The sequence below is a fragment of the Phragmites australis genome, chromosome 10 (assembly GCF_958298935.1).
Source record: "Phragmites australis chromosome 10, lpPhrAust1.1, whole genome shotgun sequence".
Lineage (NCBI taxonomy): Eukaryota > Viridiplantae > Streptophyta > Magnoliopsida > Poales > Poaceae > Phragmites > Phragmites australis.
In genome coordinates this window covers 33,013,128-33,038,833 of record NC_084930.1, presented here as the reverse complement: position 1 = coordinate 33,038,833, position 25,706 = coordinate 33,013,128, and the positions used below count along the sequence as shown (strand labels likewise).

Here is a 25,706-nt window from a genome sequence, read left to right as displayed (position 1 = left end):
GATATGATAGGGAAGTTGGCTACGTAGAAAATCCAAACGGTCAAATAACTCTTCAAGCTATCTGACAAGTTTGCGAATCATGCAGAAGCTGGCTGATTCTGGATCTACCTCGTACGTGGATTTAATGCGAATATGTGAGATGTAGACGGGACGGATGATCGTCTGCTAGTGAGAGTTTATACTCAAGGGATTTTAGACAGGTTCAGGCCGCACGGAGCATAATACCCTACTCCTGTGTGTATGGTATGCTATTAATGCTCTTGGAATGCCTTCCTCTGGATCTCTGTATTACAAGGTTTTTTTGTCTAAGTCTTGAGCTTCGGTCTTCAAGCGCCGATCTCTCTGAGCTTCCACTCGGCTTGGATTTCTCCGACCTTCAGCTGTGTGCTAGAGCTTGTTAGACTTATGCTCAGCGTGGCTTCTCTTCCAAGTCCGCTCCGCTCCCCCTTCTCCGGAGTGCACCCTCCACTTTTATCCTGTCGGGGGAGGCTTGGTGTGACCAGAACGGGGGCACGAGTTCTCATGAGCCATAAATAGAAAGCAATCATCATGGGGCTGCAGTTTGACGTTACAGGGTTGAAAATGCATCTCCGGCTGGTCCCGTCGCCCAACTTTAGCAGGTGCAGGGAAAGGGCCCACCGAGCAGCCGCCGAACTGCCCCGCATGCCCGCCCGGTCAGAACAGACCTGACACAGCAAGGGGGCAGGCGATGCGCCTCGAGCCCAGCGACGATATCTCTAAGCCGTTTCCTTCATGGGCCCCGCAAGGTGACGTGCGATGGGACCCGTCACATTAAATTCCCCCACACCCCCTGCCAGGCGGTGGTAGAGACTGACGTACTCAGTATGACAGGCGTGGGGGGAAGTGGTTGGAGGTGACAGGCCACGCTCCCTCTTAAATACAGCATCGAGCCTTCCACGATTGACATCTCACCGATGAGCCCTTGTGGGGTCCACCGGCAAGGGGCTTCTCAGGTCCTCAGGGAACTCTGGGCACTCGGGGGGCACTGTTCATGGCCCCGAGCGTCCTATCCTGGAACTGGTTCTTCTCGGGTCCTCAAGGAACTACGGGTACTTTGGGACTACTGTTCATGGCTTCGAGCACCCCCTCCCAGAACTGCCCCTTCTCGGCCCTCGGGGAGATGATCCCCGAGGGCAGGTGCCACATGGCATTCTGCTGTCCTGACCTCGGGACTCGGGGACCCTTGATTCCCATGTCACTGACAGGTTCCGCATAGCTGCATCACTTGAAATCAAGTGACTACTCATGAAAATAGACTCACAACTTTTTATAAAGTAAGTGCAAAAGGAGTATCAATGCTTGGAGGATAACATGACGGCTTATTTGAACGAGGTACGAAAGCTCAAGCAAAAGTTTGAAGGGTTAGAAGTCACGCACATCCGTAGAAGCAACCACTCCACTGTCGAGGAACTCGCCATGCTCGCTTCCTCTCTTTTGCCAACACCTATGAGAGGCTTCATTGAGAAACTCCTCAAACCGTCTGTCTTGATAATCTCGAGTATAGATGCTACCTAATTCGACCAACAATCTAGTCTTGTCAACGAGGCAGAACCTGCAGACGTGGAAGCTGCACTACTTGAATGCGAGCTGACTTGGATGATGCCATTCCAAGCTTATCTCGAAGGTCAAGAGATCTCTGACGATGATGTATCTGTAGATAAAATTGTTCGTAAGTCCAAGCTGTACGTTTTATTAGACGAAATATCTACCAAAAGGGGAGTAACAAAATCTTAATAAAGTGCATCACTCAGGAAGATGGCAATAAAATATTACTTGATATCTATAGAGGCATGTGTGGTAATGTGGGGAACCATCTAGATAATATTCCAATTAGTTACTAAGTCGATCATTTATGGAATCACGACTCTCATGACTAACCAGAATATCACCCGATAGCCCTGTCATGTGTTTTCTTTCAGGATTGGAACACACGTCTTTAAAATAAGCACATCATCACATGATAGAATAAATAACGAGTAATTAAAAATAAGTTATAGGTTTTTATGTAATTTAAGCTTTACAACAAAATACATGATTCAAACATATATAGAGTAATTATGCAGCGAAAAGTGCACAACCACAAAATATGAGTAGTGCTGGTTACCATAAGGCGCCATCCTAAAATATCCACATACGAGTAATAGGCACTACTCTTACCCGTCGCCAACATCGGCAGGAGTAAAGTAGCTAAATACAAGTTCTTCCTCACCTAGAAAGCAAAATAAGCAAAATAAACACTTATAAATAACTCGACTCTAAGAAGAATGTATTTTTGGGTAAAGTAGCAAGGACTCAGCCACAACAGGTTAAATGACATTTACCATGCGAAAATGATTTGGACTCAAATGTATCATTTCCTAATTTGTCCCATACCTTACTAAAGTTGTGAACTGAGTTTGTTCTATTGGTTAGAGTCTTTACGATGAAACCTATCAATCCATATGGTAGATCGTATCTATAAAAGTGTATGAAGATGTGAGTTTGGTGTGACTGTATGAGTTGAGTACCAATTTATATTTTAAAAAAATATTTTAAAGTTAAAACTAAAAAGAATTACGCAAGAAAAGGCGGAGAAATAGTAGGGTTCCATTCCATTCCACGCCGTCCACCACCCTAGTCCCCCACAAGCAACCCATATATTTACCCACTAGCTGACTAGCCCAGCCGCCCATCCGAAAGAGAGACCGCGTGCGATCCAAGCGGACCGAGTAGAAGAAGCGAAGCGAAGCGAAGTCGTCGCCGGAGGAGGAGGAGAGGAGGCGGAGCAAAGATGTCGTGGCAGGCGTACGTCGACGACCACCTGATGTGCGAGATCGAGGGCCAGACCCTCACCTCCGCCGCCATCGTCGGCCACGACGGCAGCCCCTGGGCGCAGACCCCCAACTTTCCGCAGGTCTACCCCCCCCCCCCCCAATCTACTCGTTTAGCTTCGTTTCGTGCTACCGCTGCGCTGCTCTCGATCCGCGCGCGGCAGATCTGTCCCCGCCGCGACCTGCTCTGGATCGGGGTGGGGTGAGGTCCGGATCTCGGTCGCTGAGGCGGGATGCGGATCTAGGTCCTTCTCGCTCCACGGGATGGGTTGTTCGCGTCGGCGTTGGCCTCGAATAGGGGGTGGGGTTTTTAAGCTTAAAATGATGTTTAAATCGCAGATTATGCCGCTGGGGAGTTTGGATCGGGTTTATGTTACTGTCCTATGATGTGATCCAGTTGGTCGTTCAATTAGTCTTGATTTTAGTCTTGGAAACTATGTTGGTCTCAGAAGTGGAAATGGTCCGACATCAAGCTGGCAGCATACATGTAAAATCACAGAGGGGGTAGCTGCTAGAAGTCCATCAATATGATGTCAATGGTGTGACCTCTGAAGCATATTGTTTTACTAGACGGTGATTTGCTGCTCTGATGCGTACTTTATTGAAGTCAAATAGCTTTTAATTGTGAAATGGATAGTTGTGCTGCATGGTTTGCAGTCCATGTTGTTCTATAGGCTAAGTACATAACCAAGGAAATTTTATAATTAAGGAAAGATCCTGTGATACTGTATGCTTAATTTGACAGTTTGTTTCAGCATGGCATTATTATATGGTTGTGTGATGCTTTATTGTAAATGCTTTGTTGTACCAGCAGAGACTGAATTTACAATGGAGTCCTTATGTAGGGTGTCTTGGAGTGTTATCAGTTGTTTACTTTCTTACGTGCATGATGTGATACATCTTTTTTTTTTATCTGACCTGCCGATCATTGAGTTCTCATGTTCATGTTTCCTGCTGCTTGTTGCAGTTTAAGCCTGAGGAGATTACTGCCATCATGAAGGACTTTGATGAACCTGGAACCCTTGCACCGACCGGTCTTTTCCTTGGAGGCACAAAATACATGGTGATCCAAGGTGAACCTGGTGTTGTTATCCGAGGAAAGAAGGTACACTTTGTTCTTCAAACAGTTTATCTGTGATCAGCTATGCTTTGATGATTTTTCATATGCTTGTGTAAATTTTACGATAAATAAACTGAATATGTTTATGTAGTATTATAGTTCTTATTGTGATGTGGATCAATTTATGGAGGTTTTAAAGATTAAATTGCCTCATCGATTAACCTTTACTGAAGGAGTTATGCTGTGTTACCTCATGAATTCAGGCATGTTCTAGCACGTGAATGCTCCTTACGGTTTGCCTTTGTTATTATTATTATTATTTTGCTATATTTGCCCTTGTCAGTAGTCACCAAATCAGGGTTGCAGCCGTTAATTGGGTAAATTAATGTATAACAAGGAACATCATGTGTTAGCAGTTTATCCTTAGATTGACTAGTTGATATCCGATTTACTTTAGAGTGATATCTCCTACAAGAAATGCTGCACGGTATTGTATCAAGTTCCTCTCAATCTACTGAAAAAGGATAGGAAACAACACTTATTTCTTGCACTATATTTGTTACAGGGCACTGGAGGCATTACTATCAAGAAGACCAACCTGGCCTTGATTATTGGTATCTATGATGAGCCAATGACTCCAGGACAATGCAACATGATTGTGGAGAGGCTCGGCGATTATCTGATCGAGCAGAATTTCTAAGCTCTCATATGTTATTTTGGTCATTTGGCACTGAGTTTGCACCTCATTTGCTTCAGTAATCTGCGAGCTTGCATCTGTTTGGTGTACCACATAATATGCAGTGAATAATTAGCTTGGGTTTGTTGGTTGGTGACATGTTGAAAAAGGATTTAATTGGGCTTTATGTTTGGCATTGCGTCATATCAAACTCAGCTGTCGTTTCACTGAGTAATGTACATTTGTCTGGTCATGGTACTTGTGGACTCTGCTGCTTTATGGAGACGAGGTCATTTTACTGATGTGCTTGGTTTGCTGTTGGATTCTCCCCGTAGTCCATTTTAGTTCTGATCATACATTCACACTCTATTAGGCTTTAACCGTGCTCTGGTAGAGCAGGTAGAAAAGGAAGGGAAAATGGTACCATAGTTGTCATCCGTTGTGAAACTGAAATCGCTCGTTTAGTCCTTGATATGGAAAGCAAACACTTTACAACGTAGATTGTCCCTCGTGTGCGCACGTGCCTAATCCAGCCGCTTTTTTCCCTGGAAGGTACGCATGTTGACCTTTCATTTGGGTATGTGTCCTTGGAATTGGGTAAACTGTCAAGAGAAATTATTCACTTATTCAGATTTAAACTCAAGCAACTGTTTGACCATCGGTTTTTCATTCCTACGCCCAGCGGATGTTTAGAATCTTAAAAAAAAAACTGTTTAATGGTTGGTATTTACTATTGCATCTTGATTTGATGAGTATAAATATACAATATTATTCTGGTTTGAGAGTGAAACCCGAAATCACCTCGGCCTAGCTGCTTAGAGCATCTCCAACCGAGCCCTCTTCTCACCCCCTATTCTATATTTGAGGAAAAAACGATGAAAAACGGTCTCCAACCGACCCCCTATCCGACCCCCTTTATTTGAGGAATCTTCAAATCTCATCCCTCACCCCCTACATCTAGGGACTCCTCATCCAACCCCTCATTTGAGAGAGAGAGGAGAGAGAGAGGGAGAGAGGGGAGAGAGAGAGAGGGAGAGAGGGGAGAGAGAGGAGAGAGAGTTACCAAATATTAATAAAATAGAGGTGATTCGAATATAGGGGGTCAAATATGAGGGGTCGGTTGGAACGTGTTGAGAAATAGGGGATGAAATCTGGATAAGGAGTCCCTAAATAAGAGAAATAGAGGATCAAATATGAGTAGTCGGTTGGAGATGTTCTTAGAGCATCTCCAAAAGACTAGCCATCCCACCCTCTATCCTTACCGATCATCAAAACGAGCCATTTCTCGTCTCCAAGAGAGCCTCCAACACGCACGCCATTTTCACGAGCTCGCCATCCGCCTCCTCCCGCACGCCAAATTTGGCGTGCCTCTTTCTCACGCCATCCTCCAACGGCCGGTCATCCCCGTGCGCTCCCGCCACCATCCGGACGCTGGTTTGCCTCCCTATCGTTGCTGCTGCTCCTCCTCCTACCGTCGTCCCCGCCGTTGCTGTTGCTGCGCTCCTCCAACTCCTCCCGCAGCTGAAGGCGGGAGGGACGCTGCCAAGGCTATGGCCGTGGTCGTGGCCGGCGGCGCTCTGATGGACAGCAGCAGCCTCAAATCCGCGCAACTCCTGGAGCAGATGCGTTTGCTCCTGGAGCATCTCCAAGAGTCCCTCCTCAAATCTCCCATAATCCGGTGCCCTGAGCTGAGCTAGCCATTCACAGGCATTTTATCATTTGGTTCTTGTTCTTGAGCAGTTGAGCTGCTCAAAGCAACCTTTTTGCACAAGGTGTTGTTTTTAGATTTGTCGCAGGTTGCAATCAGTTCTTTCCCCACCAGCTTTTAGTCTTTTAATCTCCGTTTGCGTGAGTTCAATCTTTCAACTTCCAAATGCTTGCATCCTACTATTCCAATCCAACCACGAAGCAATAAAGAAGTCTCTTTTTTCCCCATTTGATTTAGTCAGCTCACATGGTGGCTTGCTTCGCCAACGCTGTGGGATGACGACGCCTGCTTCGCCGACGCGGCGCGGAACCGCGCGTCCGTCGCCCGGAGCCTGCTGCTGGAGTGCGAGTGCAAAAACAACCACCCTGGCGGCCGTGGTGGCGAGAACACGCTGCTCTGGGTCGGGTACAGTGGATGGGTGCTGTACACGGTGGTGTCGGTGGGGGACATGGCGTTCGTGCAGGAGCTGCTGAGCAGGGACCCCTTCTTCTCTTCGGTGAGGGCGAGTACAGCGTGACAGACATGTTCTACGCGGCGGCAAGGGGCGGGAGCACCAAGGTGTTCAGGCTGCTGCTCAACCACGCCATGTCGCCAAGGTGCTCGACGAATTGCCGGGACGGGGAAGGGTGAAATACTATTGTTAAATAATAGCAGAGAGAATATGAAGGGTGAAATATGGATATGCTGTTGGAGTGGTGGAGTAATATGAAGAGAGAATCTTTATAGATGACAATATATATGGAGTTATAGATGATGTATTATAGATGATCTGTTGGAGTTGCTCTTATACATGCAGATTTATTTATTAGTATTATAAAGTCATTTTTATATAAATAATTAATTATAATTTTAACTCTTACATTCACTCATACGATCTCAGATTCAATAGAACAAATAGAAACTAAACTCAACCAGTTTAAATAAATACAACCAACTAAACACTTTTTTTAATAAATATAACTTTATTTATAATATTTTTGCTCAATCTAATTATATGATGCAATTCTCGGAAAACAAACACACCCATTACGATCGACAATGGGACATAAAAGATTGGATGACGCGCTCGGAAAGACATTTTAGCATCGGTAGCCATAGTGGAAAAGCCAAATTTGGCGCAGTCGCCCGGCGGAGTGTGCCGACATCGGAGCTGACCATCGCTTGGTATCGTTCGTCCCCCTCGCCCGCCACCAAAAGCAACGCCACCCCACCACTGATTAAACAAAACACGCACTAGGTAGATGATCTTATTCATATATTTAAAATATATTAATGATAGAATGATTTTACTGATTTAATAGGATGGCTATATTTAAAAAAATTAGGATTTACTAGTTCAACATTAAAAAATATATTCATGTAAAAATCATCACACTACTCCACTTTACAATCAAATAATTAAAAAATAATAATCTCATCTTACCCCGCTCGTCAACCAAACACTACCCTAATCGCCACGCTCGCAGCTTCCCATCCACCTCTCGCATAAAAGCTAAACCGCGGGGGAGAGAAAGGGAGAGGGAGCCCGATCCAATCGCATCCCTCGCCGCGTCGTCGTCGTTCGTCCTCTCCTCCCTAGCTGCTGCCGCGCGGCGGGGATGAAGATCCAGTGCAACGCGTGTGGGGCGGCGGAGGCGCGGGTTCTGTGCTGCGCCGACGAGGCGGCGCTCTGCGTCGCCTGCGACGAGGAGGTGCACGCCGCCAACAAGCTCGCCGGGAAGCACCAGCGGGTGCCGCTCCTGTCGAACGCCGGCGCCTCCGCGACGGTTTCCGCGGCGCCGGCCGTGCCCAAGTGCGACATATGTCAGGTCCGGCCCTGCGCCCTGTCTATGTTGTCCCTCCGTCTCTGTCGCTCGATTCGGGGTCCCTCCATTTCTGTTCGATTGGGGGTTTTGGGTTTTCGCGGATTAGCTAGCAGGCGGGGAATTCTGGTGCTGAACCGAGGTGATTGAGGTTGTAATATTGCTTGTAGATCGTTTTAGATATGCTCAGCGGGAGTGTTTAGTTAGTGAAGCCACCATTTCTTATCGGCGATCGAAGCGAAACTGTTCATCGTATATCATAGACGTTTACTTACGATCTGATCGCCATAGAGAAGTAGTGATCTGATTTCGTGCTCCCTTTGGCTTATCTGATGCCACATGCCAGGGAAGGCATCATGATCTGATCTGCCTACGGGTCCGCTGGGATCTTGAGACTGATTTGGATGATGTGCTGATGTGCCACTCCTGAGGACCCAAATCATCACTGAGCCACCACATCCTCCGTTCGAATTGAATCTGACCAATGATTATTATGCCAAACATCGACATAAGAAAACAAACTGCTGGTCTATGACGAACTTTTATTAGTAAAAACCAGGCACTAAGTGTTTCTCTGATCTCATTCCGTACACTCGAAGTTGCGTTGCTACCATTTGACACTCTTGTATTCAAATTGAGCTTAGAAGGAATAGGATAGGTTGTGGTGGCCTGCACCAATATCCAATGGTTGAATTGGGTGTAATCAGTGGCGGAGCCTGGAATGAACCAAGGGGTGTGCTATGTAACCTGGACCAGCCGGGCGGCCGATGGACGCACAGGCATGGAGGGGAGAGCGGGAGGCACAAGCACTGGCGAGGTTGGTGTTTCCTGGGCTGGGGTGGGGGGGGGTGATGCAACTCCATTGTACTTGTATCTGGTGAAGAAGCAGAGGCAAGGGGGGGCACATGGAATTGATCTAGAGTTGGTCAAAGTTATCTCCCCACAGTCAAAGGGAGCTAATTTGCCATCCCTGATAATCTATTATTAGCTTAGGTGAGGGAGTACTGAATTTCCTTTTGGGGCACTAATGTTTGCACAGAGTGGTGGAACTATCAAATCAAATGAACGAACCAGGGAAGGTTGTGGTTTTGAAAATGACAATTATGGATTGAAGCTCTCATTATCTTACTGATCTGGTCATTTCCCATTAAAGATTGGCATATGCCTTCATTTTTGTTGAATGGCGTGTTTTAAGAGAGTTCCTCAATACTTTATTTTAATTTATCAATATTTTATACTCTAAAGTTAACACCTATCAGTTTGAAATCAGTAAGGGAAACAATTAATGTTGGCTAGAGTTGATCATGCTGTGCTGCATGTGCCTAGGCATGAGTATGCTTGCTTCACCATACTGCTTGGGTTACTTAGCATGTGCATGCACATGCAGTCTTATCCTGCATTTCCAGCCTTACTTCAATGAAATGGATAAGCATTCAATCCGGTGTTCCCTGATAGAGGGAAATGTGCATTAGAAATGACCAAGGGAATAGCCTTAAAAAAAGAAATGATCAAGGATAGCTTTGTTGGACCACAGTGTTGACTGACATTTATTTGCAACACCAATGGTGAAGCTCACTTAGTCTGTGTTTGGTTTGGCTTATTCTGGCTTCTGCTTCTCGGAAGCCAGAAGCCGAACCAAATAGCCCAATTGTTGAGTTGGCTTTTGGCAAGTTGAAAAACTAGCTTATGAAGAAATGAACTAAAAGATGAGAAGTTGATTGAGAGTTTTTCTGTCTTTTGGTGTGCTGAGAAGCTAAAAATTTGTTGCAAAAACCAATATCAAAAAGCCAGAAGCCAGAAGGTAGAAAAGTAGTTTTTTCAGCTAAAAGCCAAAAAGCCTCAACTCAACCAAACAAGCCCTTAGAATGTAACCATTAACATTAGAAAAGCTTTCTCTCCACTTGCTCATTTCTAGCTAGTTGGTCTGAAAATCAGAATATCATTGCCCTTTTATGAAGGTGTAAAATGGTGCATAAGTTACATAGCTACATATATTACACTTAAAATGCACAAGGTCCTTGAATTTTTTCAATAGTGAAATAATCAGATAAATTTTTAAGACGTCAAACAAGATTATCACACAATGCACATGCACAAGTCCTCGCTCGTGTGTGTGCGCATCCTCACAGTCTCACACACATGCCTGCATGCACGAGTTCATGAATAAATTTTGAAGTCATCACCACCTTCAGGCAGCTAAACTGTACCTTGAGCGGTGATAATATTGTAACTACCTTTGGCAGCTAAACTGCACCTTCTATGTGTGGTCTCTCTTCCAACACGTTACTCCTCGTCCCTCCTTTTTGAGGACCACCTTCTTGTACGCTGTCTGATTTTGAATAGTACCTAGTAAATACATCAAGTGTAAAGTTATTACATGAGCTATGTGTAATGACATCATTATGCCGTATCAAACTAAGTTGTGAGGGTTGTAAACAGAATAACTTAAGTTGCGAGGTTGTTCTCTTACAAATTGCACTTGTTTGGCTGGTGGCTAGAGGAAGAGAATGGTGCACTTAGGGTTATTGTTAAATTTGTCTTCTGTTCATTTTAACAATGTCCACTTTACCTTTATGGTCTTTTCTGAGTTGTCCTATGGATGTTGGGTCGACTATATTTTGCTATTTTAGTTCTTTGAGATGTGGTCCAGGCTGGATAATTTGGATTTTGATACTCATGATGGTGTCATGTAGTTCGTTCTGCTTAGTTGGCCAAGTCATGTGCAAGGCCCATGTGCAATGGCACAACTAATGCTCCAGTTAATGGAGACAATACTGCACCCACACAGTTTTCTTTGCACTGTAATGATTCCTCCTGTAAGACATTTCTAATGTTTACCTGCATTGCAGGAGGCTTCTGGATACTTCTTCTGCCTAGAGGACCGTGCGCTACTTTGTAGAGATTGTGATGTTGCTATACACACAGTAAATTCCTTTGTTTCAGCACATCAAAGATTCCTGCTAACAGGAGTTCAGGTTGGCCTTGATCCCGCTGATCCAGTTCCACCTATTGCTGAAAAGCATGCTAATGCGACTGGTGGATCAGTTTCTCTGCCAACGAAACATCTGCCAAGGAGAAACCCAACAGTTCCATTTTCGGATCTAGGCAGTGATTCTGTGCCCAGCCAAAATGTAGTCAACGGAGATTATTCTAGGCAGAATTCTGTTCCAACAGTGAGGACAGGAGCGGTCGATTCGACAATGAACAATAGTGCGATTCGATCAGTAGAATCTCGATCTGAGTACCTGGCAGAGGAGGGTTCAACACTTCTGCGATCAAGCCATACCGCATCAGCCTTCTCCAACCAAATTAATGGGGATAATAATCGGGCCTACAACTTGTCATTCTCAGGTGGCAATGGATCGGAAAGTCTACCAGATTGGCCTGTGGACGAGTTCTTCAATAACTCAGAATATGGTCCAAGCTTTGGCTTTGCTGAGCATGGTTCTTCTAAGGTAAGTTACCATATGATACAGATACAACTTATCATGTTGCCTGTCTTTTCTCAATGTCATGAGTATCTTGTGTACAATTTTTGGTTGGAATGCATATTAACACCACTGAAAGAAAACATTTCTCGTTCCCTTGATACAAATTTGTGAGTTCTTCATTGAATTATTACTGGTTGACAAGCTCAATTCTTTTTAGTTTAGGACCTTTTACTGTGACATAATGCAGACTTCTGCCGTAAACATGTTCAGGACCTTAAGAGTTAGGATTCTTTCCAGCATCTGCTCAGAGGAATGCATAATCTGATTTAAGTTTTATCTGACCTTACGATAACTAAATGACTCTATCAACTAATATGCTGATGGGTGAACTGTAAAGTTCTAGAGTTGTGCGAGGCTGCTAGCATACCGTAGGTTCTGTCTTCAAACTGTTCAACAACATAAACTTTTGTGTTTTGCTATAGTTGTTGACCCATTACTCTAGTTTAGAAGACTGGCTCTTTGCGATAGTTGAGGCTAAACCACAATGTGACAATAAAAATCAATATTTTAGTGTGACGTCTACATTTATCCTAATTCACTGGCAAGCCTTAAAATGCAAACTATCGAATATCATTTCTCTCCCTACCAAATACGCTGTTCCATGAAGACTTCATTCTCGTTCTTTTGTTGTCTTGCTATACAGGGTGACAATGCTAAGCTGGGTAGTGCTGGGGGATCTCCACAATGCCGTCTGGCTGAAGGCTTCGTTGCTGAAGAACTGTTAGGCCAGGTACCTGGATTTGATGTTGACAAATCTATGAGCCGAGTGCCTGAGAATTCATGGATAGTGCCCGAGGTTCCCTCACCACCAACAGCCTCAGGGCTTCATTGGCAGGGTAATTTGCATTACCCTGCATATGACAGCACCATGTTCGTGCCGGAGATTCCCTCCTTCCAGAGCTCTCAAAATAATTTCGCTGTACCCACTGGTCTCAAGCGCCGAAGGAGACAGTTTTGATACCAAGAACAGCACTGGACATCTCTATCTAGTTAGGCCATCTCCTGGTGGGTCAAAACACAAAAAAGCGGGCTGGATGATCATTCAGATTTCAAATGAGTTTTCTGCAGTAGTCAGGCTAAAGTTTGTTGTAATGCTTCGATGATGTTCTTTTTTTTTCCAGTAAAGATTCTGGCTAGTGACTTGTTGTGAGTTCTGAAGGTGCCTATTTTGTGTAAATAGTGAAAATAAAGAGCACCAGTAAGCGGTAACATCACTATTCGCCGGTACGTCATATAATCATACGCATGGCAAGTCTCTCTCTCTCTGATAAGGCGGCGATCTTTCTGAGCTTTGAGATTTTTCTTACGATGACGACCTCCGCCCCTCCGGCGTTCTCCTGGGCTCTTGGCCTAAGATTCCCGGCGAGGCATCAACCGTTGTTTCTCACAACTGTGTAGACACGAGAATTCGTACTCATGCATTGAAAGTTAGAAGGGTAGCTTCCACCCTAGTTTATTTGAAGGGCAATCTGGATGAGATTTCATGCCCCCCGTTGAATCGTTAAGCTATAGTTTGAGAATTGTACGCTTGTTTAGCCTGGCCAAATTCGTCCGAAAGAATTGTACTCCTACCAACTTATGTTAAGATTTTGCATCTAACTAAATAAAGAGAAAATTCTCTCTGTGACATCAAATAATTGAAACTACAACGATATCATTTAGAGGATGTGAATAGATGATTTTATAAAAATCTGTCCTCTTTTATTGTTAGTATAAACTTGCAGCGGAAAATAAACTAACAGATTTTTCACAAGTGAAAATCCTAAATATGCTAGATTCAACTAGTACACGGTCACTCTAAAAAGATGTGAAAGTTACAATCTAAGATTGACAAAGATTATTCAATTCTAGCAAGATATATGCAAGAAAATTCTAATTGAAAAAACCTAAAAACATTATTCAACAGATAATCCAGGTTGACCCGGATACTTCGGGTTCAGATTTATAGAATCCGAAGTTTTTGGGTTGACTCGGATACTCCGGGTTCAGCACGAAAAGAATCTGAAACTGAAATTAAAGTGCGTCTAAAGAGTTCTAGTTCAAGCCAAATAAAGTCGTGTGTTCCAAGTAGATTCACGGAGTACCTATAATCAATTTCACATGAATAAGTAGATCGAGCAATATGCATAAATATTGAGTAAAAATACAAGAACAAGGAAACAAGAGAAGAGACACAAGATTTATTTTCCGGAGTTCGAACACCTCCTCTAGAGTTTCCTACGTCTCCGTTGAGAGGCTCGGTCACTATCGGAGGGTTAGCTCCTGTCGCAGGAATCCTGAGGGACTATTTTTTAGAGATTCGGCCGGGGGATAATTCTGAATATGTTTGCTGGAGAAATAAATAGATATGAATGCAATGGCAGGTGGTGAGGAATGATCTAATGCAGAAAAGAGTAAATGCGTTGGGGGATTTTTAGATAGGTCCGGACCGCACTGCGCGTAACACCCTACTCCTGTGTGGATGCTGTAAATGCCCTGAGAATGTCTCTCAGGAATGTGCTAGTTACAAGAATGTCTATCTATCCTAGAGCCTAGGGCTCCTTGTTCTTCGGTTTCTATGCTCGTACGAAGGTGTTCTTCGGTCTCTGTTGGACTCTGTGTGTGCCTGTCTGAGAGTTCGAGCGTTGCCTATCAATTAATTCACCCTGTCTTCGTCCGCGCTGCCGGCCGCTTTAAATACCCGCCGGCAGTAGCGTACCCCGAATGGGAGGGCACGAGTTCCAAGGCGCGAAGTGACGGGGGTTGAAAACGCGCCCCGCGCCCGGTCTTCAGTCGTCATGATGGCGCTGGCAACGGGCGCCGTGGAGAGGGCCTACCGGGCAGCCGTAGAGCGGCCCGGCATGCCCGCCTGGTCTTGTTCGCCTGCCACAGCAGCGCGACAGACGGAACACCTCGGGCCTTGCGATGCTATCCCGAGGCGTGCCGGATGGCACGGGATGGGACCCGTGCATTAAATGTCTCCACGCCCTTCTGCCAGAATATGGCAGGAACTGACATCGAGCGTGGCGGAGCAGTTGAAGGTGACAAGCCACGCGCGCTCTTAAATGCGGCCTCGGGCCTTTCACTGGCTAACACCTCATCGTTGGACCCCTGTGGGGGCCACTGACGGGGGGCTTCCTGGGTCGTCGGGGAACCGAGTGCTCGGGGGTCACTGTTCACCTCCCCGAGCACTCTCTCCCGAGAATGCCCTCTCTTGGTCCTCGGGGAACCGAGGGCTCGGGGGGCCACTGTTCATGGCCGGAGCACTCTCTCCCGGACTTGACCGTACGGAACCTCAGGGAACCGAGTGCTTGGGGGCCGCTGCTCGCAGCCCCGAGCACTCTCTCCCGGAACTACCTTCCTTAAGTCCTTGAGGTACTCGGGTGCCCGGGGGGCTACTGCTCGCAGCCCCGGGCACACCTCTCCCGGTACTCGGTTCTCCTGGTCGTCGGGGGACTTCGGTGCTCGGAGGTCACTGTTCACCTCCCCGAGCACTTTCTTCCTTGTCCATTAGTCTTCGCAGATTATCGGGGAACCCGGGTACTCGGGGGCCACTGTTTGTGGTCCCGAGCGCCCTCTCCCGGGACTTAGTCTTTTTTACCTCGCGGAGATGACCTCCGCGGGAGGGCGCCACGTGGCGGATTGCTTGTCTGGCCTTGGGATTCGGGGATCCCTGGTTCCTGATTCACCGACAGTCACACTTGAGCTGGGTCTCTCTCAACCATTTTCCTCTCCAAGCTCACTCACACTTGAACTTAGCTTTTCACTCTTGATTTCTTCCCTTCTAAAGGTGAAATCGAAACATTCACAAACTTTTCGTAGCACACCACAACATTGGGTGCTCGCCAGCAACGCCTGACCGCCTAGGAGCTCAAAGCTCCAAGAGTAACAAACGCTTCGCGAACTTTTTATCAATAAACTCAAGTACTCAAGATGCGAGATACACTCACATACACTCAAACTTGCAATCTCTCAACTCAACTCACTTTTCTTCTCAAATTTTACACTAAGATAGAGTGTGAATGAGTTATTTTGGCTTTAGAAGGTTTTTCTTTCGTGCCCAAACAGTAGCCCCAAAGAATGGGGGTGAGAGGGTGTATACATCCAACCCCCCAAAACTAGCTGTTATATAGGATTTTATGCTGACCCGGAGTCTTTGAGTTGGCACTATGACGCATAACTGAGAGCCCTAACCAGAGTAAAGTCCGGAGACTCTGGCCACCCAAAGTATCCGGGTCAACCCGGAGTATTCGGATGAAATACTCAGGCCCTAACAGACCACCTGACTCAGAGCTAAACACAGAGACTTCAGCGAACCCGGAGTATCCGAGTTCAGCATAGCTGACCCTCTAAAAACAGCGATAGCTTTTGATCTCGAGGTCCGATTTCGATGATTTTGGATTTTATGAAAAACTTATTCAGAGGGCTACACATCCCAACAAAATTTATGACCTCAAACACATTGGATCAAAATAGGAACACTCTAAAACCCAATTCGGATACTTCCACACTTTCTGCACCGGATCCTGTCAGAGGGTTAGCTTCTGTCGCAGGGATCCTGAGGGACCCCTTTTTAGAGATTCGGCCGGGGGGATGATTCTGAATGTGTTTGCTAGAGAAATAAATGGATATGAATGCGATGGCTGGTGGGGTGGAATGATCTAATGCAGAAAAGAGTAAATGCGCTGGGGGATTTTTAGACAGGTTCGGGCCGCACTGCGCGTAACACCCTACTCCTGTGTGGATGCTATAAATGCCCTGAGAATGTCTCTCAGGAATATACTAGTTACAAGAATGTCTGTCTATCATAGAGCCTGAGGCTCCTTGTTCTTCGGTTTCTATGCTCGTACGAAGGTGTTCTTCGATCTATGTGTGACTGTTGGCTTTGAGTGCGCTTTGCCTGAGAGTTCGAGCATCGCCCTTGAATTAACTCTCCTTCTCAGACTTCAGACCTCTAGACCTCTCTCCTTTTTGTCCGCGCCTGCCGGCTCCTTAAATATCCGTCGGCGGTAGCGTGCCCCGAATGGGAGGGCACGAGTTCCAAGGCGCCATAAATAGAAAAGGCGCCATCATAGCCTCTGTGCGAAGTGACGGGGGTTGAAAATGCGCCCCGCGCCCGGTCTTCAGTCGTCATGATGGCGCTGGCAACGGGCGCCGTGGAGAGGGCCCACCGGGCAGCCGTAGAGCGGCCCGGCGTGCCCGCCCCGTCTTGTTCGCCTGCCACAGCAGCGCGACAGACGGAACGCCTCGGGCATCACGACGCTATCCCGAGGCGCGCCGGATAGCGCGGGATGGGACCCGTGCATTAAATGTCCCCACGCCCTTCTGTCAGAATATGGCAGGAACTGACACTGAGCGTGGCGGGAGCAGTTGGAGGTGACAGGCCACACGCGCTCTTAAATGCGGCCTCGGACCTTTCACTGGCTGACACCTCATCGATGGACCCCTGTGGGGGCCACTGTCAGGGGGCTTCCTGGGTCGTCGGGGAACCGAGTGCTCGGGGGTCACTGTTCACCTCCCCGAGCACTCTCTCCCGAGAACGCCCTTTCTCAGTCCTCGGGGAACCGAGTGCTCGGGGACCGTTGCTCGCAGCCCCGAGCACTCTCTCCCGAAACTTCCTTCGTTGGGTCCTCGGGGCACTCGGTGTGCCCGGGAGGTCACTGCTCGCAGCCCTGGGCACACCCCTCCCGATACTTGGTTCTCCTGGTCGTCGGGGGACTTAGGTGCTCGGAGGTCACTGTTTACCTCCCCCAGCACTTTCTTCCCGGTCACTTAGTCTTCGTAGATCATCGGGGAACCCGGGTACTCGGGGACCACTGACTGTGACCCTGAGCGCCCTCTCCCGAGACTTAGTCTTTTTTACCTCGCGGAGCTGACCTCTGCGGGAGGGCGCCATGTGATGGATTGCTGGCCTGGCCTCGGGATTCGGGGACCCCTGGTTCCTGATTCACCGACAGATCCTTAAGCTAAATCTCACTTTGGGTTAGTTAGAAAACTCTTGAGCACCGAGACACGACACTTAGCTCTATATTTCATCTCTCTTAATAGTGCGGCATACTTATACTCAAATTCAAATGTAAAACTCGTTCAATTTGAGCCTTTGAATTTTTTTGAGTACCGCTTCTTTCTTTCAAACCTTGAGGGTTGCCAACTTCCATATAATCTTCACTCCATTTCTTATTAATTCTTCATATGATTGATGCGAATCATCCATAGTTTCTCATGGTCTCGCACGGTATTGGTGCAAACCTTTCACTCGCTCTTCACAACCGCTTTGATCATTCGATGTCAAGCCATTTGTTTGTCTTTCACCACTGGATAGTCCATCGTAGCCAAGTCTTACTTGCTCTTTATCGTATTACCATAGAAAATTATTTTATATTCAACATCTTCAATAAATTCACTTTATCATATATGGAGTCTAATTTTGTTCTTCACTTTTGGCATATATGATTTTAATTCAACTTATACCTTTTTATGGATCCTAACATCAACTCACTCTCAAGCACGAAGCACATGGGTTAATCCATAAAATTCTATTAACAATGTCATACCTTTAATTACTTGATCACCACAAGTAATTTAGCATTTACTCTTATCACCAATTTTATATAAGCTTTTCTTTCTTCTTATAAGCATCACTAAGAGCTCATTAACTTTGATGTAATTCTTTAAACTCATGGTGTTTCTCAATGAATTCATACTTCATTTTTTATGCATCTCCTTTGAAATAATCTAATAACAATTCTCAACATTATTATTAGTCCATAGGTATTGTCATTACTTACCTGAGTATCATCTAGAGCTTATTGATCTTAATGCATATCTTTTTTTTCATGTATCACGTATGGAACATACTACTAATAATTCTCAACAACATAGTTAGTCTATATATATTATCATTAATTACCAAAACTACATATAAGGGGTAGATGCACTTTCAATAATAAGATAATTTTATTTGTTTCATCCTACCAAATGAACTTCCTCGAATATCACTGTTTCTAATTTTTATTTCTTTCTTAACACTATCATCTATTTGACTAATAAAAAAGACACATTTGCCTTCCGTAAGAGGATGACAACCTTTGGTACGGCTGCTGAAGGAAGAGCTTGCAGATGCTACCGCCGTGGATGCGAATACCTCGTCCCTTGACATGGGCCACCCATACTATCAAGCCTGTCATCGAGCCTGACCCGCATGACCTCAAAGGCATGGGACGCAGAGTTCATCATAAGCCATCTTGTGCATCTGATCTCTTCTTGACTCGGTTTCTCTCCTCTCTGAGGGCAAATGCATTATTTTTATAGGTCAAATAGGTGGCAGTGGTGAAGAATAAATGAAAATTAGAAATAATAACATTTAAGGAAGTTTATTTTGTAGGATGACATAAAAGAAATTACATTATTATTTGATAGCATAGAGGGAATTTTCTCATAAATTAAGGTCTGCTTGAAACTGAAAAAAATATGCAGAAAAATATTTCGATCCTTGTAAGAATTAGAGTAACTTCTCATGTTTCAAATGGAACTAAATCCTAGCAACTCCTCATCTCATATCGGCCGTTCGATCGCGCATCCAATGGTCCGCATGGCCTGCAGCCGTGCCTTCCGCCAGCGAAGGGAAAACCCATTTGTCCACATCTCAGGCAATACCGTCGTGTCACCTCCGAGTCCGAACTCTGACCTCGCCGGCGTCCCGTAGCTACACGAAGCCGCGAACGATGCTCCGCCGCCTCCCCCACTCCCTCCGCCGCGCCCTCCTCTCCTCCGCCTCCACCCCCCGTGTCAGGGCACAAATCCCAAGCCCTAACCACTCGCCTCCCTACGCCCTCCTCCCCCGATGGCGCCGTTGTGCCTCGGCAGCCTCTTCCTCGGCCCCGCCCCAGCCCCCGCTGCCGCCTTCATCTCCGCCTCAAGGCCCGTCGCGATCGGGCGGAGGACCCAACGTCTCGTCGCTGAACCCCGCGGAGGTCGCCAAGTTCGCAGCCATCGCCGAGACCTGGTGAGATCCCTCCTTCCTTTTCCTGGGACGATGAACTGCAGTGCTTTTGCTGAATGCTTGGTCAAATTTTGCGCTGGAGTGGGCTTGAACGATCGGCATGTTTTAAGTGCGCTCGCGTGTGTGTATTCGAAGGTTAGCGGCGAACACTGCTTCTAGCATGAGAGCCGAAGCACTAGAGTTTAACAGATTAGTTGGCCTACTTTTTTCGGATTTGAATAGAATCGTTCTCATTGGGGAGAATATCTCCCACAGTGATGGGCACTGTAGGAGATTACTATTGTCATTGCAAAGAGGAATTGGATATGCAGCAATGAGATGGTTATAATAAGATGTTAACGAAGGAATCGGATTTACGCATACCTATACTCGTACCATCATGTATTCATTTTGCTGTCCTTGGCTGGGGGTTGGATGTATACAGTGATACGATAGCTAGTGGTGTTGAATTGGCACACATGTTTGTGGATTTCAGCATGTTGCAAGCTGCTTTCAAGTAAGCGCACAAAGTAGGCTGTGAATTAGATGGGAGTGTTTAGCTACCAGTGTAACTTGTTGTAATTTGCATATGAAATGCTCAAATTGGAAGGGAACTACAAATTATTGCCTTGCATGTAATTGCTTATTGATGACGGTGCTGTTTCTGGAATAAACAGGTGGGATGCCAATGGTCCATTCAAACCTTTGCATTTGATGAATCCAACCAGACTATCTTTCATCCGCTCCACTCTTTGTAGACATTTCGGGTACATTTCTGCACCCCTTCAGCATATTCATTTTTGCTGATATCATCGGTAGCTGCCTGAATATATATACACACTAAGTCTACTGCCCCACTATATTTCTGCACCCATTTAACATATTCACTTTACCAATTATTGAATGTTGAAGTTATAGATGGACAATGTGCTGTGATGCTTTCTTTGTGGCATATCTTACCATCTCAAAGAAAAAAATTGATAAAGCTGCTGTTTATGAATAAAGTCTTCTCTTAAGGTGTTTCTGATCTACATGGGCAATGCATTTCTATAGGATTGATTTCTTGATTGAGCTAGTGAATTACTATGCTGGACTAGACTAACCAAACCAGTAACGATATTTGTAAATTCTTATAGTACTCCATTTGCATGAATTTTTGGGCTATAAACTTCTTTGTTTAGACTAACTATAAGCTGTCATGTCTTAAGAAACAACACATAGTATTTGTTTTTTCTTTTCTTTTTACCTAACTTCATAAATGTGCGTATTCATTCTTCTAGGAGGGATCCATATTCATCTAAGCCACTTGAAGGTCTCAAAGTTATTGATGTTGGATGTGGAGGTGGCATTCTGTCAGAGGTAGAAAGGTTCTCTCTGTCAGTCATTTCTATGAATTACTACCTTTTGGTATTTAGCATAGTAAAGGGACATTAATTTTCTATGAAGGGATGAGTATGTGGCTCATGCGGCCACAGTTACAGATTATAGAAATCCTGTTGTTCAATAGTTGGCCTTTTGCTTATTTTGAGGTGGTATATTGTGCAATGCACACATATTGACTTATCTTTACTACTTACAAGATTTAGTTGGTGGTGTTGATGGTAGGTTCTCCCTCCACCTTGGAGTTATGTTCCCCCGTGGGGATTATCTGCGCACACCTGTATTGATATGATTATTTGTGGATTGCTGATCGGTGTGAATTTCATATGTAATTTCTAGATTGAAGTATAGCTATTTATGGATGATGAATAGATGAGCCGATAGAGTTCAACCTTTAATATTGTTTATTTGAGATCCATTAAACACACGGGCAGGCTGGTTAAAAGAATAGAGCAAAGTTATCTTTTAGTGATGAGCATTTTGAGTTACTAGTATCATTCGTGAATTTCTTAAACTAACCAAACTCCTAATCGCGTTCACATGACCTATCCTAAAGTACAAGTCAAGCTTACTGATGTGGACTTCAATCAACCATCGTCTTATTTTTGTTCCTACTCTATGGAGAACAATTAGTATATAGAAAATGCGGAAGGGGTTCCTTAGTTCCATTTTTAAATGGCTTCGTGACTTAGGCTGCAAACCCCAACAGTTGTGTTAGTTCAGCTCAGGAACATTACATATAGTGTTGCTGGTTAGTTTAATAAGAGTTATAAAGCAGGCATACATAAATATATGATAACTAGTTGGTTTGAAATTGTCAGTGTTATATCCTAGATGCAGATGCAGTGCCTTTTGTGTGTTACCAGTGCAATTGTGGACTGTAACAGGTGCTTTCTTCTATTCCGTGATCGGCCTAAAAAAATAACATACTTTTATCTTGGTGTTGGATGGCAGCCTCTTGCTCGGTTGGGAGCTACAGTTACTGCAATTGATGCCGTCGACAAGAATATAAAGATCGCAAGTATTCATGCTGTATGTATAAACTCTTAGCCATAGAAATTATTTGGTGAATGTAGATGTGCTGGTTTTCTCGAGAGTTGTTTTGATATCTCAAGCACAAATTGATAGCTTTATTATTCCTTCAGCCAATGCTTTTTGGTTCTTATGTTCTCAGGCATCTGATCCAACGACCGCTTCCATTGAGTATTGCTGCGCAACAGCTGGTCTCCCTCTCTCTCTGCTTTTGTATTAGTGCTTCCCGTTGCTTGATTAACCGCTTGCAGGACATATTCGAGTGGCATTTAATTATGTTGCTAAAATTTTATTTATATGTTGATTTAACAGCCATTTTTTCAAGGGATTCTCCATGATATGGTTCAACAGCATTCACCCATTGCATTTCTGTTGAGCAATGATAGAGGGGCTGGATGCATTGACCTTGCTAGTTCTTTTCCATTGGCACCTTAGTGTGATGTAAACTATTTGTTTTCGAAATAACATCCTTAGTTCACATATGCTGATTAGAATTAATTTGGATATCTTAGTGATTGATCCCTGGTATCAATACTTATATATTAAGGCCCCGTTTGGTTGCAAGAAACGTTTCAGATTCTCTGGTGATTCTCTAGAATCCCTGCCAAACGCACTAAAACGTGAAACGTTTCACCTTGAATCACCTGAAACGTTTCTCATTTTTAACACTACGAGGAGAATCACCTAAAATGGTGTTTCACCCGTTTCTAGAATCACTCAGGTCATTTTTCTTCAAGAATCCGAATCCAGAATCCCTGCCAAACGTTTTCAGAAAATTGAAGGTGATTCACCGGAGAAACGTTTCCAGGAAGAATCTGAAACCGAAACGTTTCTAGGAGAATCTGGAGCCCTGCCAAACGAGCCCTAAAGCTCCAAGAATTGGAGTGATTCTAGGGGTCCAAGTACTGTAGCTATTTTTACTGTAGCACTATTCATGTGGGTATATGTATGTATATATGTATATATACGGATATGTATATGTATATATATGTATATGTGTACATATACATGTATGTATATATACGTATCTGTATATTTACATGTATAATATATTTTTTTTGGAAATTCTAGAAAAATAGCGAAAAGTATAATAGTTATATTGATAAATCTGTTGAAATAATCTAAAATGCACAGAAAATATCTAAAACTCAAAAAAATATTAAACAAATTTTGTTAGGTTCGTATTACTGTCATCTACCTATTAAAATTAGGTGCATGCATAAAAATAATATTTTTTCCCATAATTAAATGAATGTCTTAAATATTAATAAATTCATAAATAAATATTGAGATGCCCAAAAATGGTGAACATAATTTTTTTAGACTTCTTTTGTCATATTCTGTGAAAAAAAATGGGCGCGGTGTAGGCGCGCCAATCCGCCTAGTTTCTTATGACTGCAACTGGAGCAAAACTTATGTGAAAAATGTTTATATGCAGAGGAACTGGTAAAAGAGAAAAGACAGTTTGATGCTGTAATTTCTCTTGAGGTACGCATATTTTTTGGTTTCATCTATACTCATTACTTTCCTTCAAACAAGTCTATACTCTATAGATCAAGTATAGATGAAACCCTTTGGTTTGAATGATACTGAAAAAGATTCTTTGGTGGTTCTGTACTTGCATTGCATATAGCTTTCCATTTATGCTCATCTTTCCATTTGTACTTGCATTGCATATAGATCATATGGTGGCAATACTTTTTGTGTGTATCAATTACTTGAGAGCAAATATGTTTATACTTGTATTAGCCCAGTCACAAGATTAGGTAAGAGCTAATTTTTTTCACATGCATCTGGATCTATTTGGATCTCAGTGCTGTGTATACATCAACATGAGTCGTCCATGAGAAACTTGTGAAATCCAAAACAGAATATCAGCAAATGTACAAGCTCATCCTGAATAGAATCTTTAAATCATGTCACCACTGCCTTTTTTTTGGCCCATTGCATTTACAGCTTTGTTAACTGATGTACCTTGGATCTGGAATATGGATTGAGCTTTGTATATTTTTACAGGTGATTGAACACGTTGCTAATCCTTTGGAGTTCTGCGAATCTCTCTCAGCTTTGATAGTTCCTAATGGTGCCACTGTAGTTTCCACAATCAATCGGTCAATGAGAGCATATGCTACTGCAATAGTTGCTGCTGAGTATATCCTCAATTGGGTTAGTACCCACCCCTCTTCCATGTTTAGCTTCAATTCCTGAGATTGATAAATTTAGTTGGGCAGTCCATTGTATTGGAGAAATATGCTAGCTCAGTGTAGTCTTGACTCCTGAGAGTGCAACATGTAGTTCACGCATTTCTGACAGCTAATGCTTCCGAGGAACTTGAGCTAATTTAGTTGTTGAAATCATCAAATACTCAGTTACATGGTAAAGGAAATATTCTTCCCTACAGTTTTTTTCCACCCAGGTTCAAGTCCTCTTCAACTCAAATTTGGGTGCTTATTTCTTCTTAATGCAAAGCCACCTAGTTCCTCCGGTTAGACTAGTTTCGAGCCTCCTGGGGGTGAGTTGGCTAGCACCACGGGTGGTGGGCTAGCCAACCCGGGTTCCACTCCTCCCTTTTTCAAAATTGGGAATTAGAACGGTCACCTTCTGAAATTGAGAACAGGCCAGTTCCGGTTTCTCAGCTGTTTCCTGGTTTTTGTTACCCCGGTCAGAATTCAGTAATGGGCCTAACGGTTCAAATGTCCGAAGAAACATTCAGTGCTATCGTGTCTCGCCAATTATGTTGGCATAGCTATACTGAAGGTGACGTACCGTTGAGTGTGAGTTAATATTCTTATTGTATTCTAAGTTATTTCTTTGTACTTCTGCAGCTTCCTAAAGGCACACATGAGTGGTCCAAATTAGTCACCCCTGAGGAGCTTGCCCTAATGCTGCAAAAGGCTTCTGTGTCCGTAAGTTTTTAATCACCGTAACATGTTGATTTTGATTGCAAGTTATGTTACTGATAGCTTGACATCGATCACCAGGTTCAAGAGATGGCAGGGTTCGTTTATAATCCATTGAGTGGAGAGTGGTCCTTGTCAGATGATATTAGTGTCAATTATATTGCTTTTGGCATCAAGAAAAGCGAAACACCCTCAACAAATGACACAGAAGCAAGGTTATCATAGTTGGAGAAAAAGAATTGACCTTGAATTAGCAGTGCATCTTTTTTGGAAGCCAAAATCATGTCACTTGAATATTTACTGCTGGGGATATACAACCAAGTAGCAGAAGAGATAATTTTCCTACCCTTTTTGTTAGCCTCTCGAGGCGTGTAGTATTGCCAGGAAGCCCCATTGAAAAGTTGACGGAGAGATGACTGCTAACAATCAGAGAGCTTTGTTTTCGTTTATTGTAATATAAGGATGCTTCAGACAATTTTCTCAAATTTGTGGCAGTTGTTGTTCTAAATAAAGTGCTGTACCATAGAATTGAACACGTTTCCGATCTCAAAGTACCAGGGTCTGAACATTTGACGTAGCTGACGCCCCAGCGGTCTCACGGTAGCACTATCGCGTTCTTATTTTGAAATAATGTGATCTTTGATTCGTGCTTAACCTGGACGTTGGAGGCTTGTGGCGAAAATAAATTGCCACCTTATGTTATCCCTACTGTGGCTTGATGCAGATTATGTCTCCAACTCATGTCCCAACTGCATTTGTTATAGTCAGACAAGCGCGTCTTTTGGTGATCCGCGGTGCAATTTACTCTTTCCAATGAAAAGAGCTAGCAAATCATCACTCTTTGCTAGTACTGTATTTTAAAACAA

The 25,706-nt window shown here is 44.3% G+C and overlaps 3 protein-coding genes across 3 annotated transcripts; all 3 read left to right on the top strand.

Annotated features, from left to right (window-relative positions):
* Nucleotides 1-2,668: 2,668 nt before the first annotated feature.
* Nucleotides 2,669-4,869, top strand: LOC133930851 (profilin LP04). The gene is made up of 3 exons (XM_062377614.1): nt 2,669-2,914; nt 3,799-3,936; nt 4,457-4,869. Exons 1-3 carry the CDS (start codon nt 2,792-2,794, stop codon nt 4,589-4,591), a joined length of 396 nt encoding a protein of 131 aa, XP_062233598.1. The 5' UTR covers nt 2,669-2,791; the 3' UTR covers nt 4,592-4,869.
* Nucleotides 4,870-7,724: 2,855 nt separating this feature from the next.
* On the top strand, nt 7,725-12,777 carry LOC133930850 (B-box zinc finger protein 22-like). The gene is made up of 3 exons (XM_062377613.1): nt 7,725-8,083; nt 10,927-11,532; nt 12,212-12,777. The coding sequence occupies exons 1-3, from the start codon at nt 7,874-7,876 to the stop codon at nt 12,524-12,526; spliced, it is 1,131 nt and encodes a 376-aa protein (XP_062233597.1). The 5' UTR covers nt 7,725-7,873; the 3' UTR covers nt 12,527-12,777.
* A 6,396-nt stretch (nt 12,778-19,173) lies between these two features.
* On the top strand, nt 19,174-25,375 carry LOC133930847 (ubiquinone biosynthesis O-methyltransferase, mitochondrial-like). The gene is made up of 9 exons (XM_062377611.1): nt 19,174-19,552; nt 20,206-20,295; nt 20,809-20,887; nt 21,863-21,940; nt 22,083-22,131; nt 23,379-23,428; nt 23,957-24,106; nt 24,766-24,846; nt 24,922-25,375. The coding sequence occupies exons 1-9, from the start codon at nt 19,272-19,274 to the stop codon at nt 25,063-25,065; spliced, it is 1,002 nt and encodes a 333-aa protein (XP_062233595.1). The 5' UTR covers nt 19,174-19,271; the 3' UTR covers nt 25,066-25,375.
* Nucleotides 25,376-25,706: the final 331 nt, after the last annotated feature.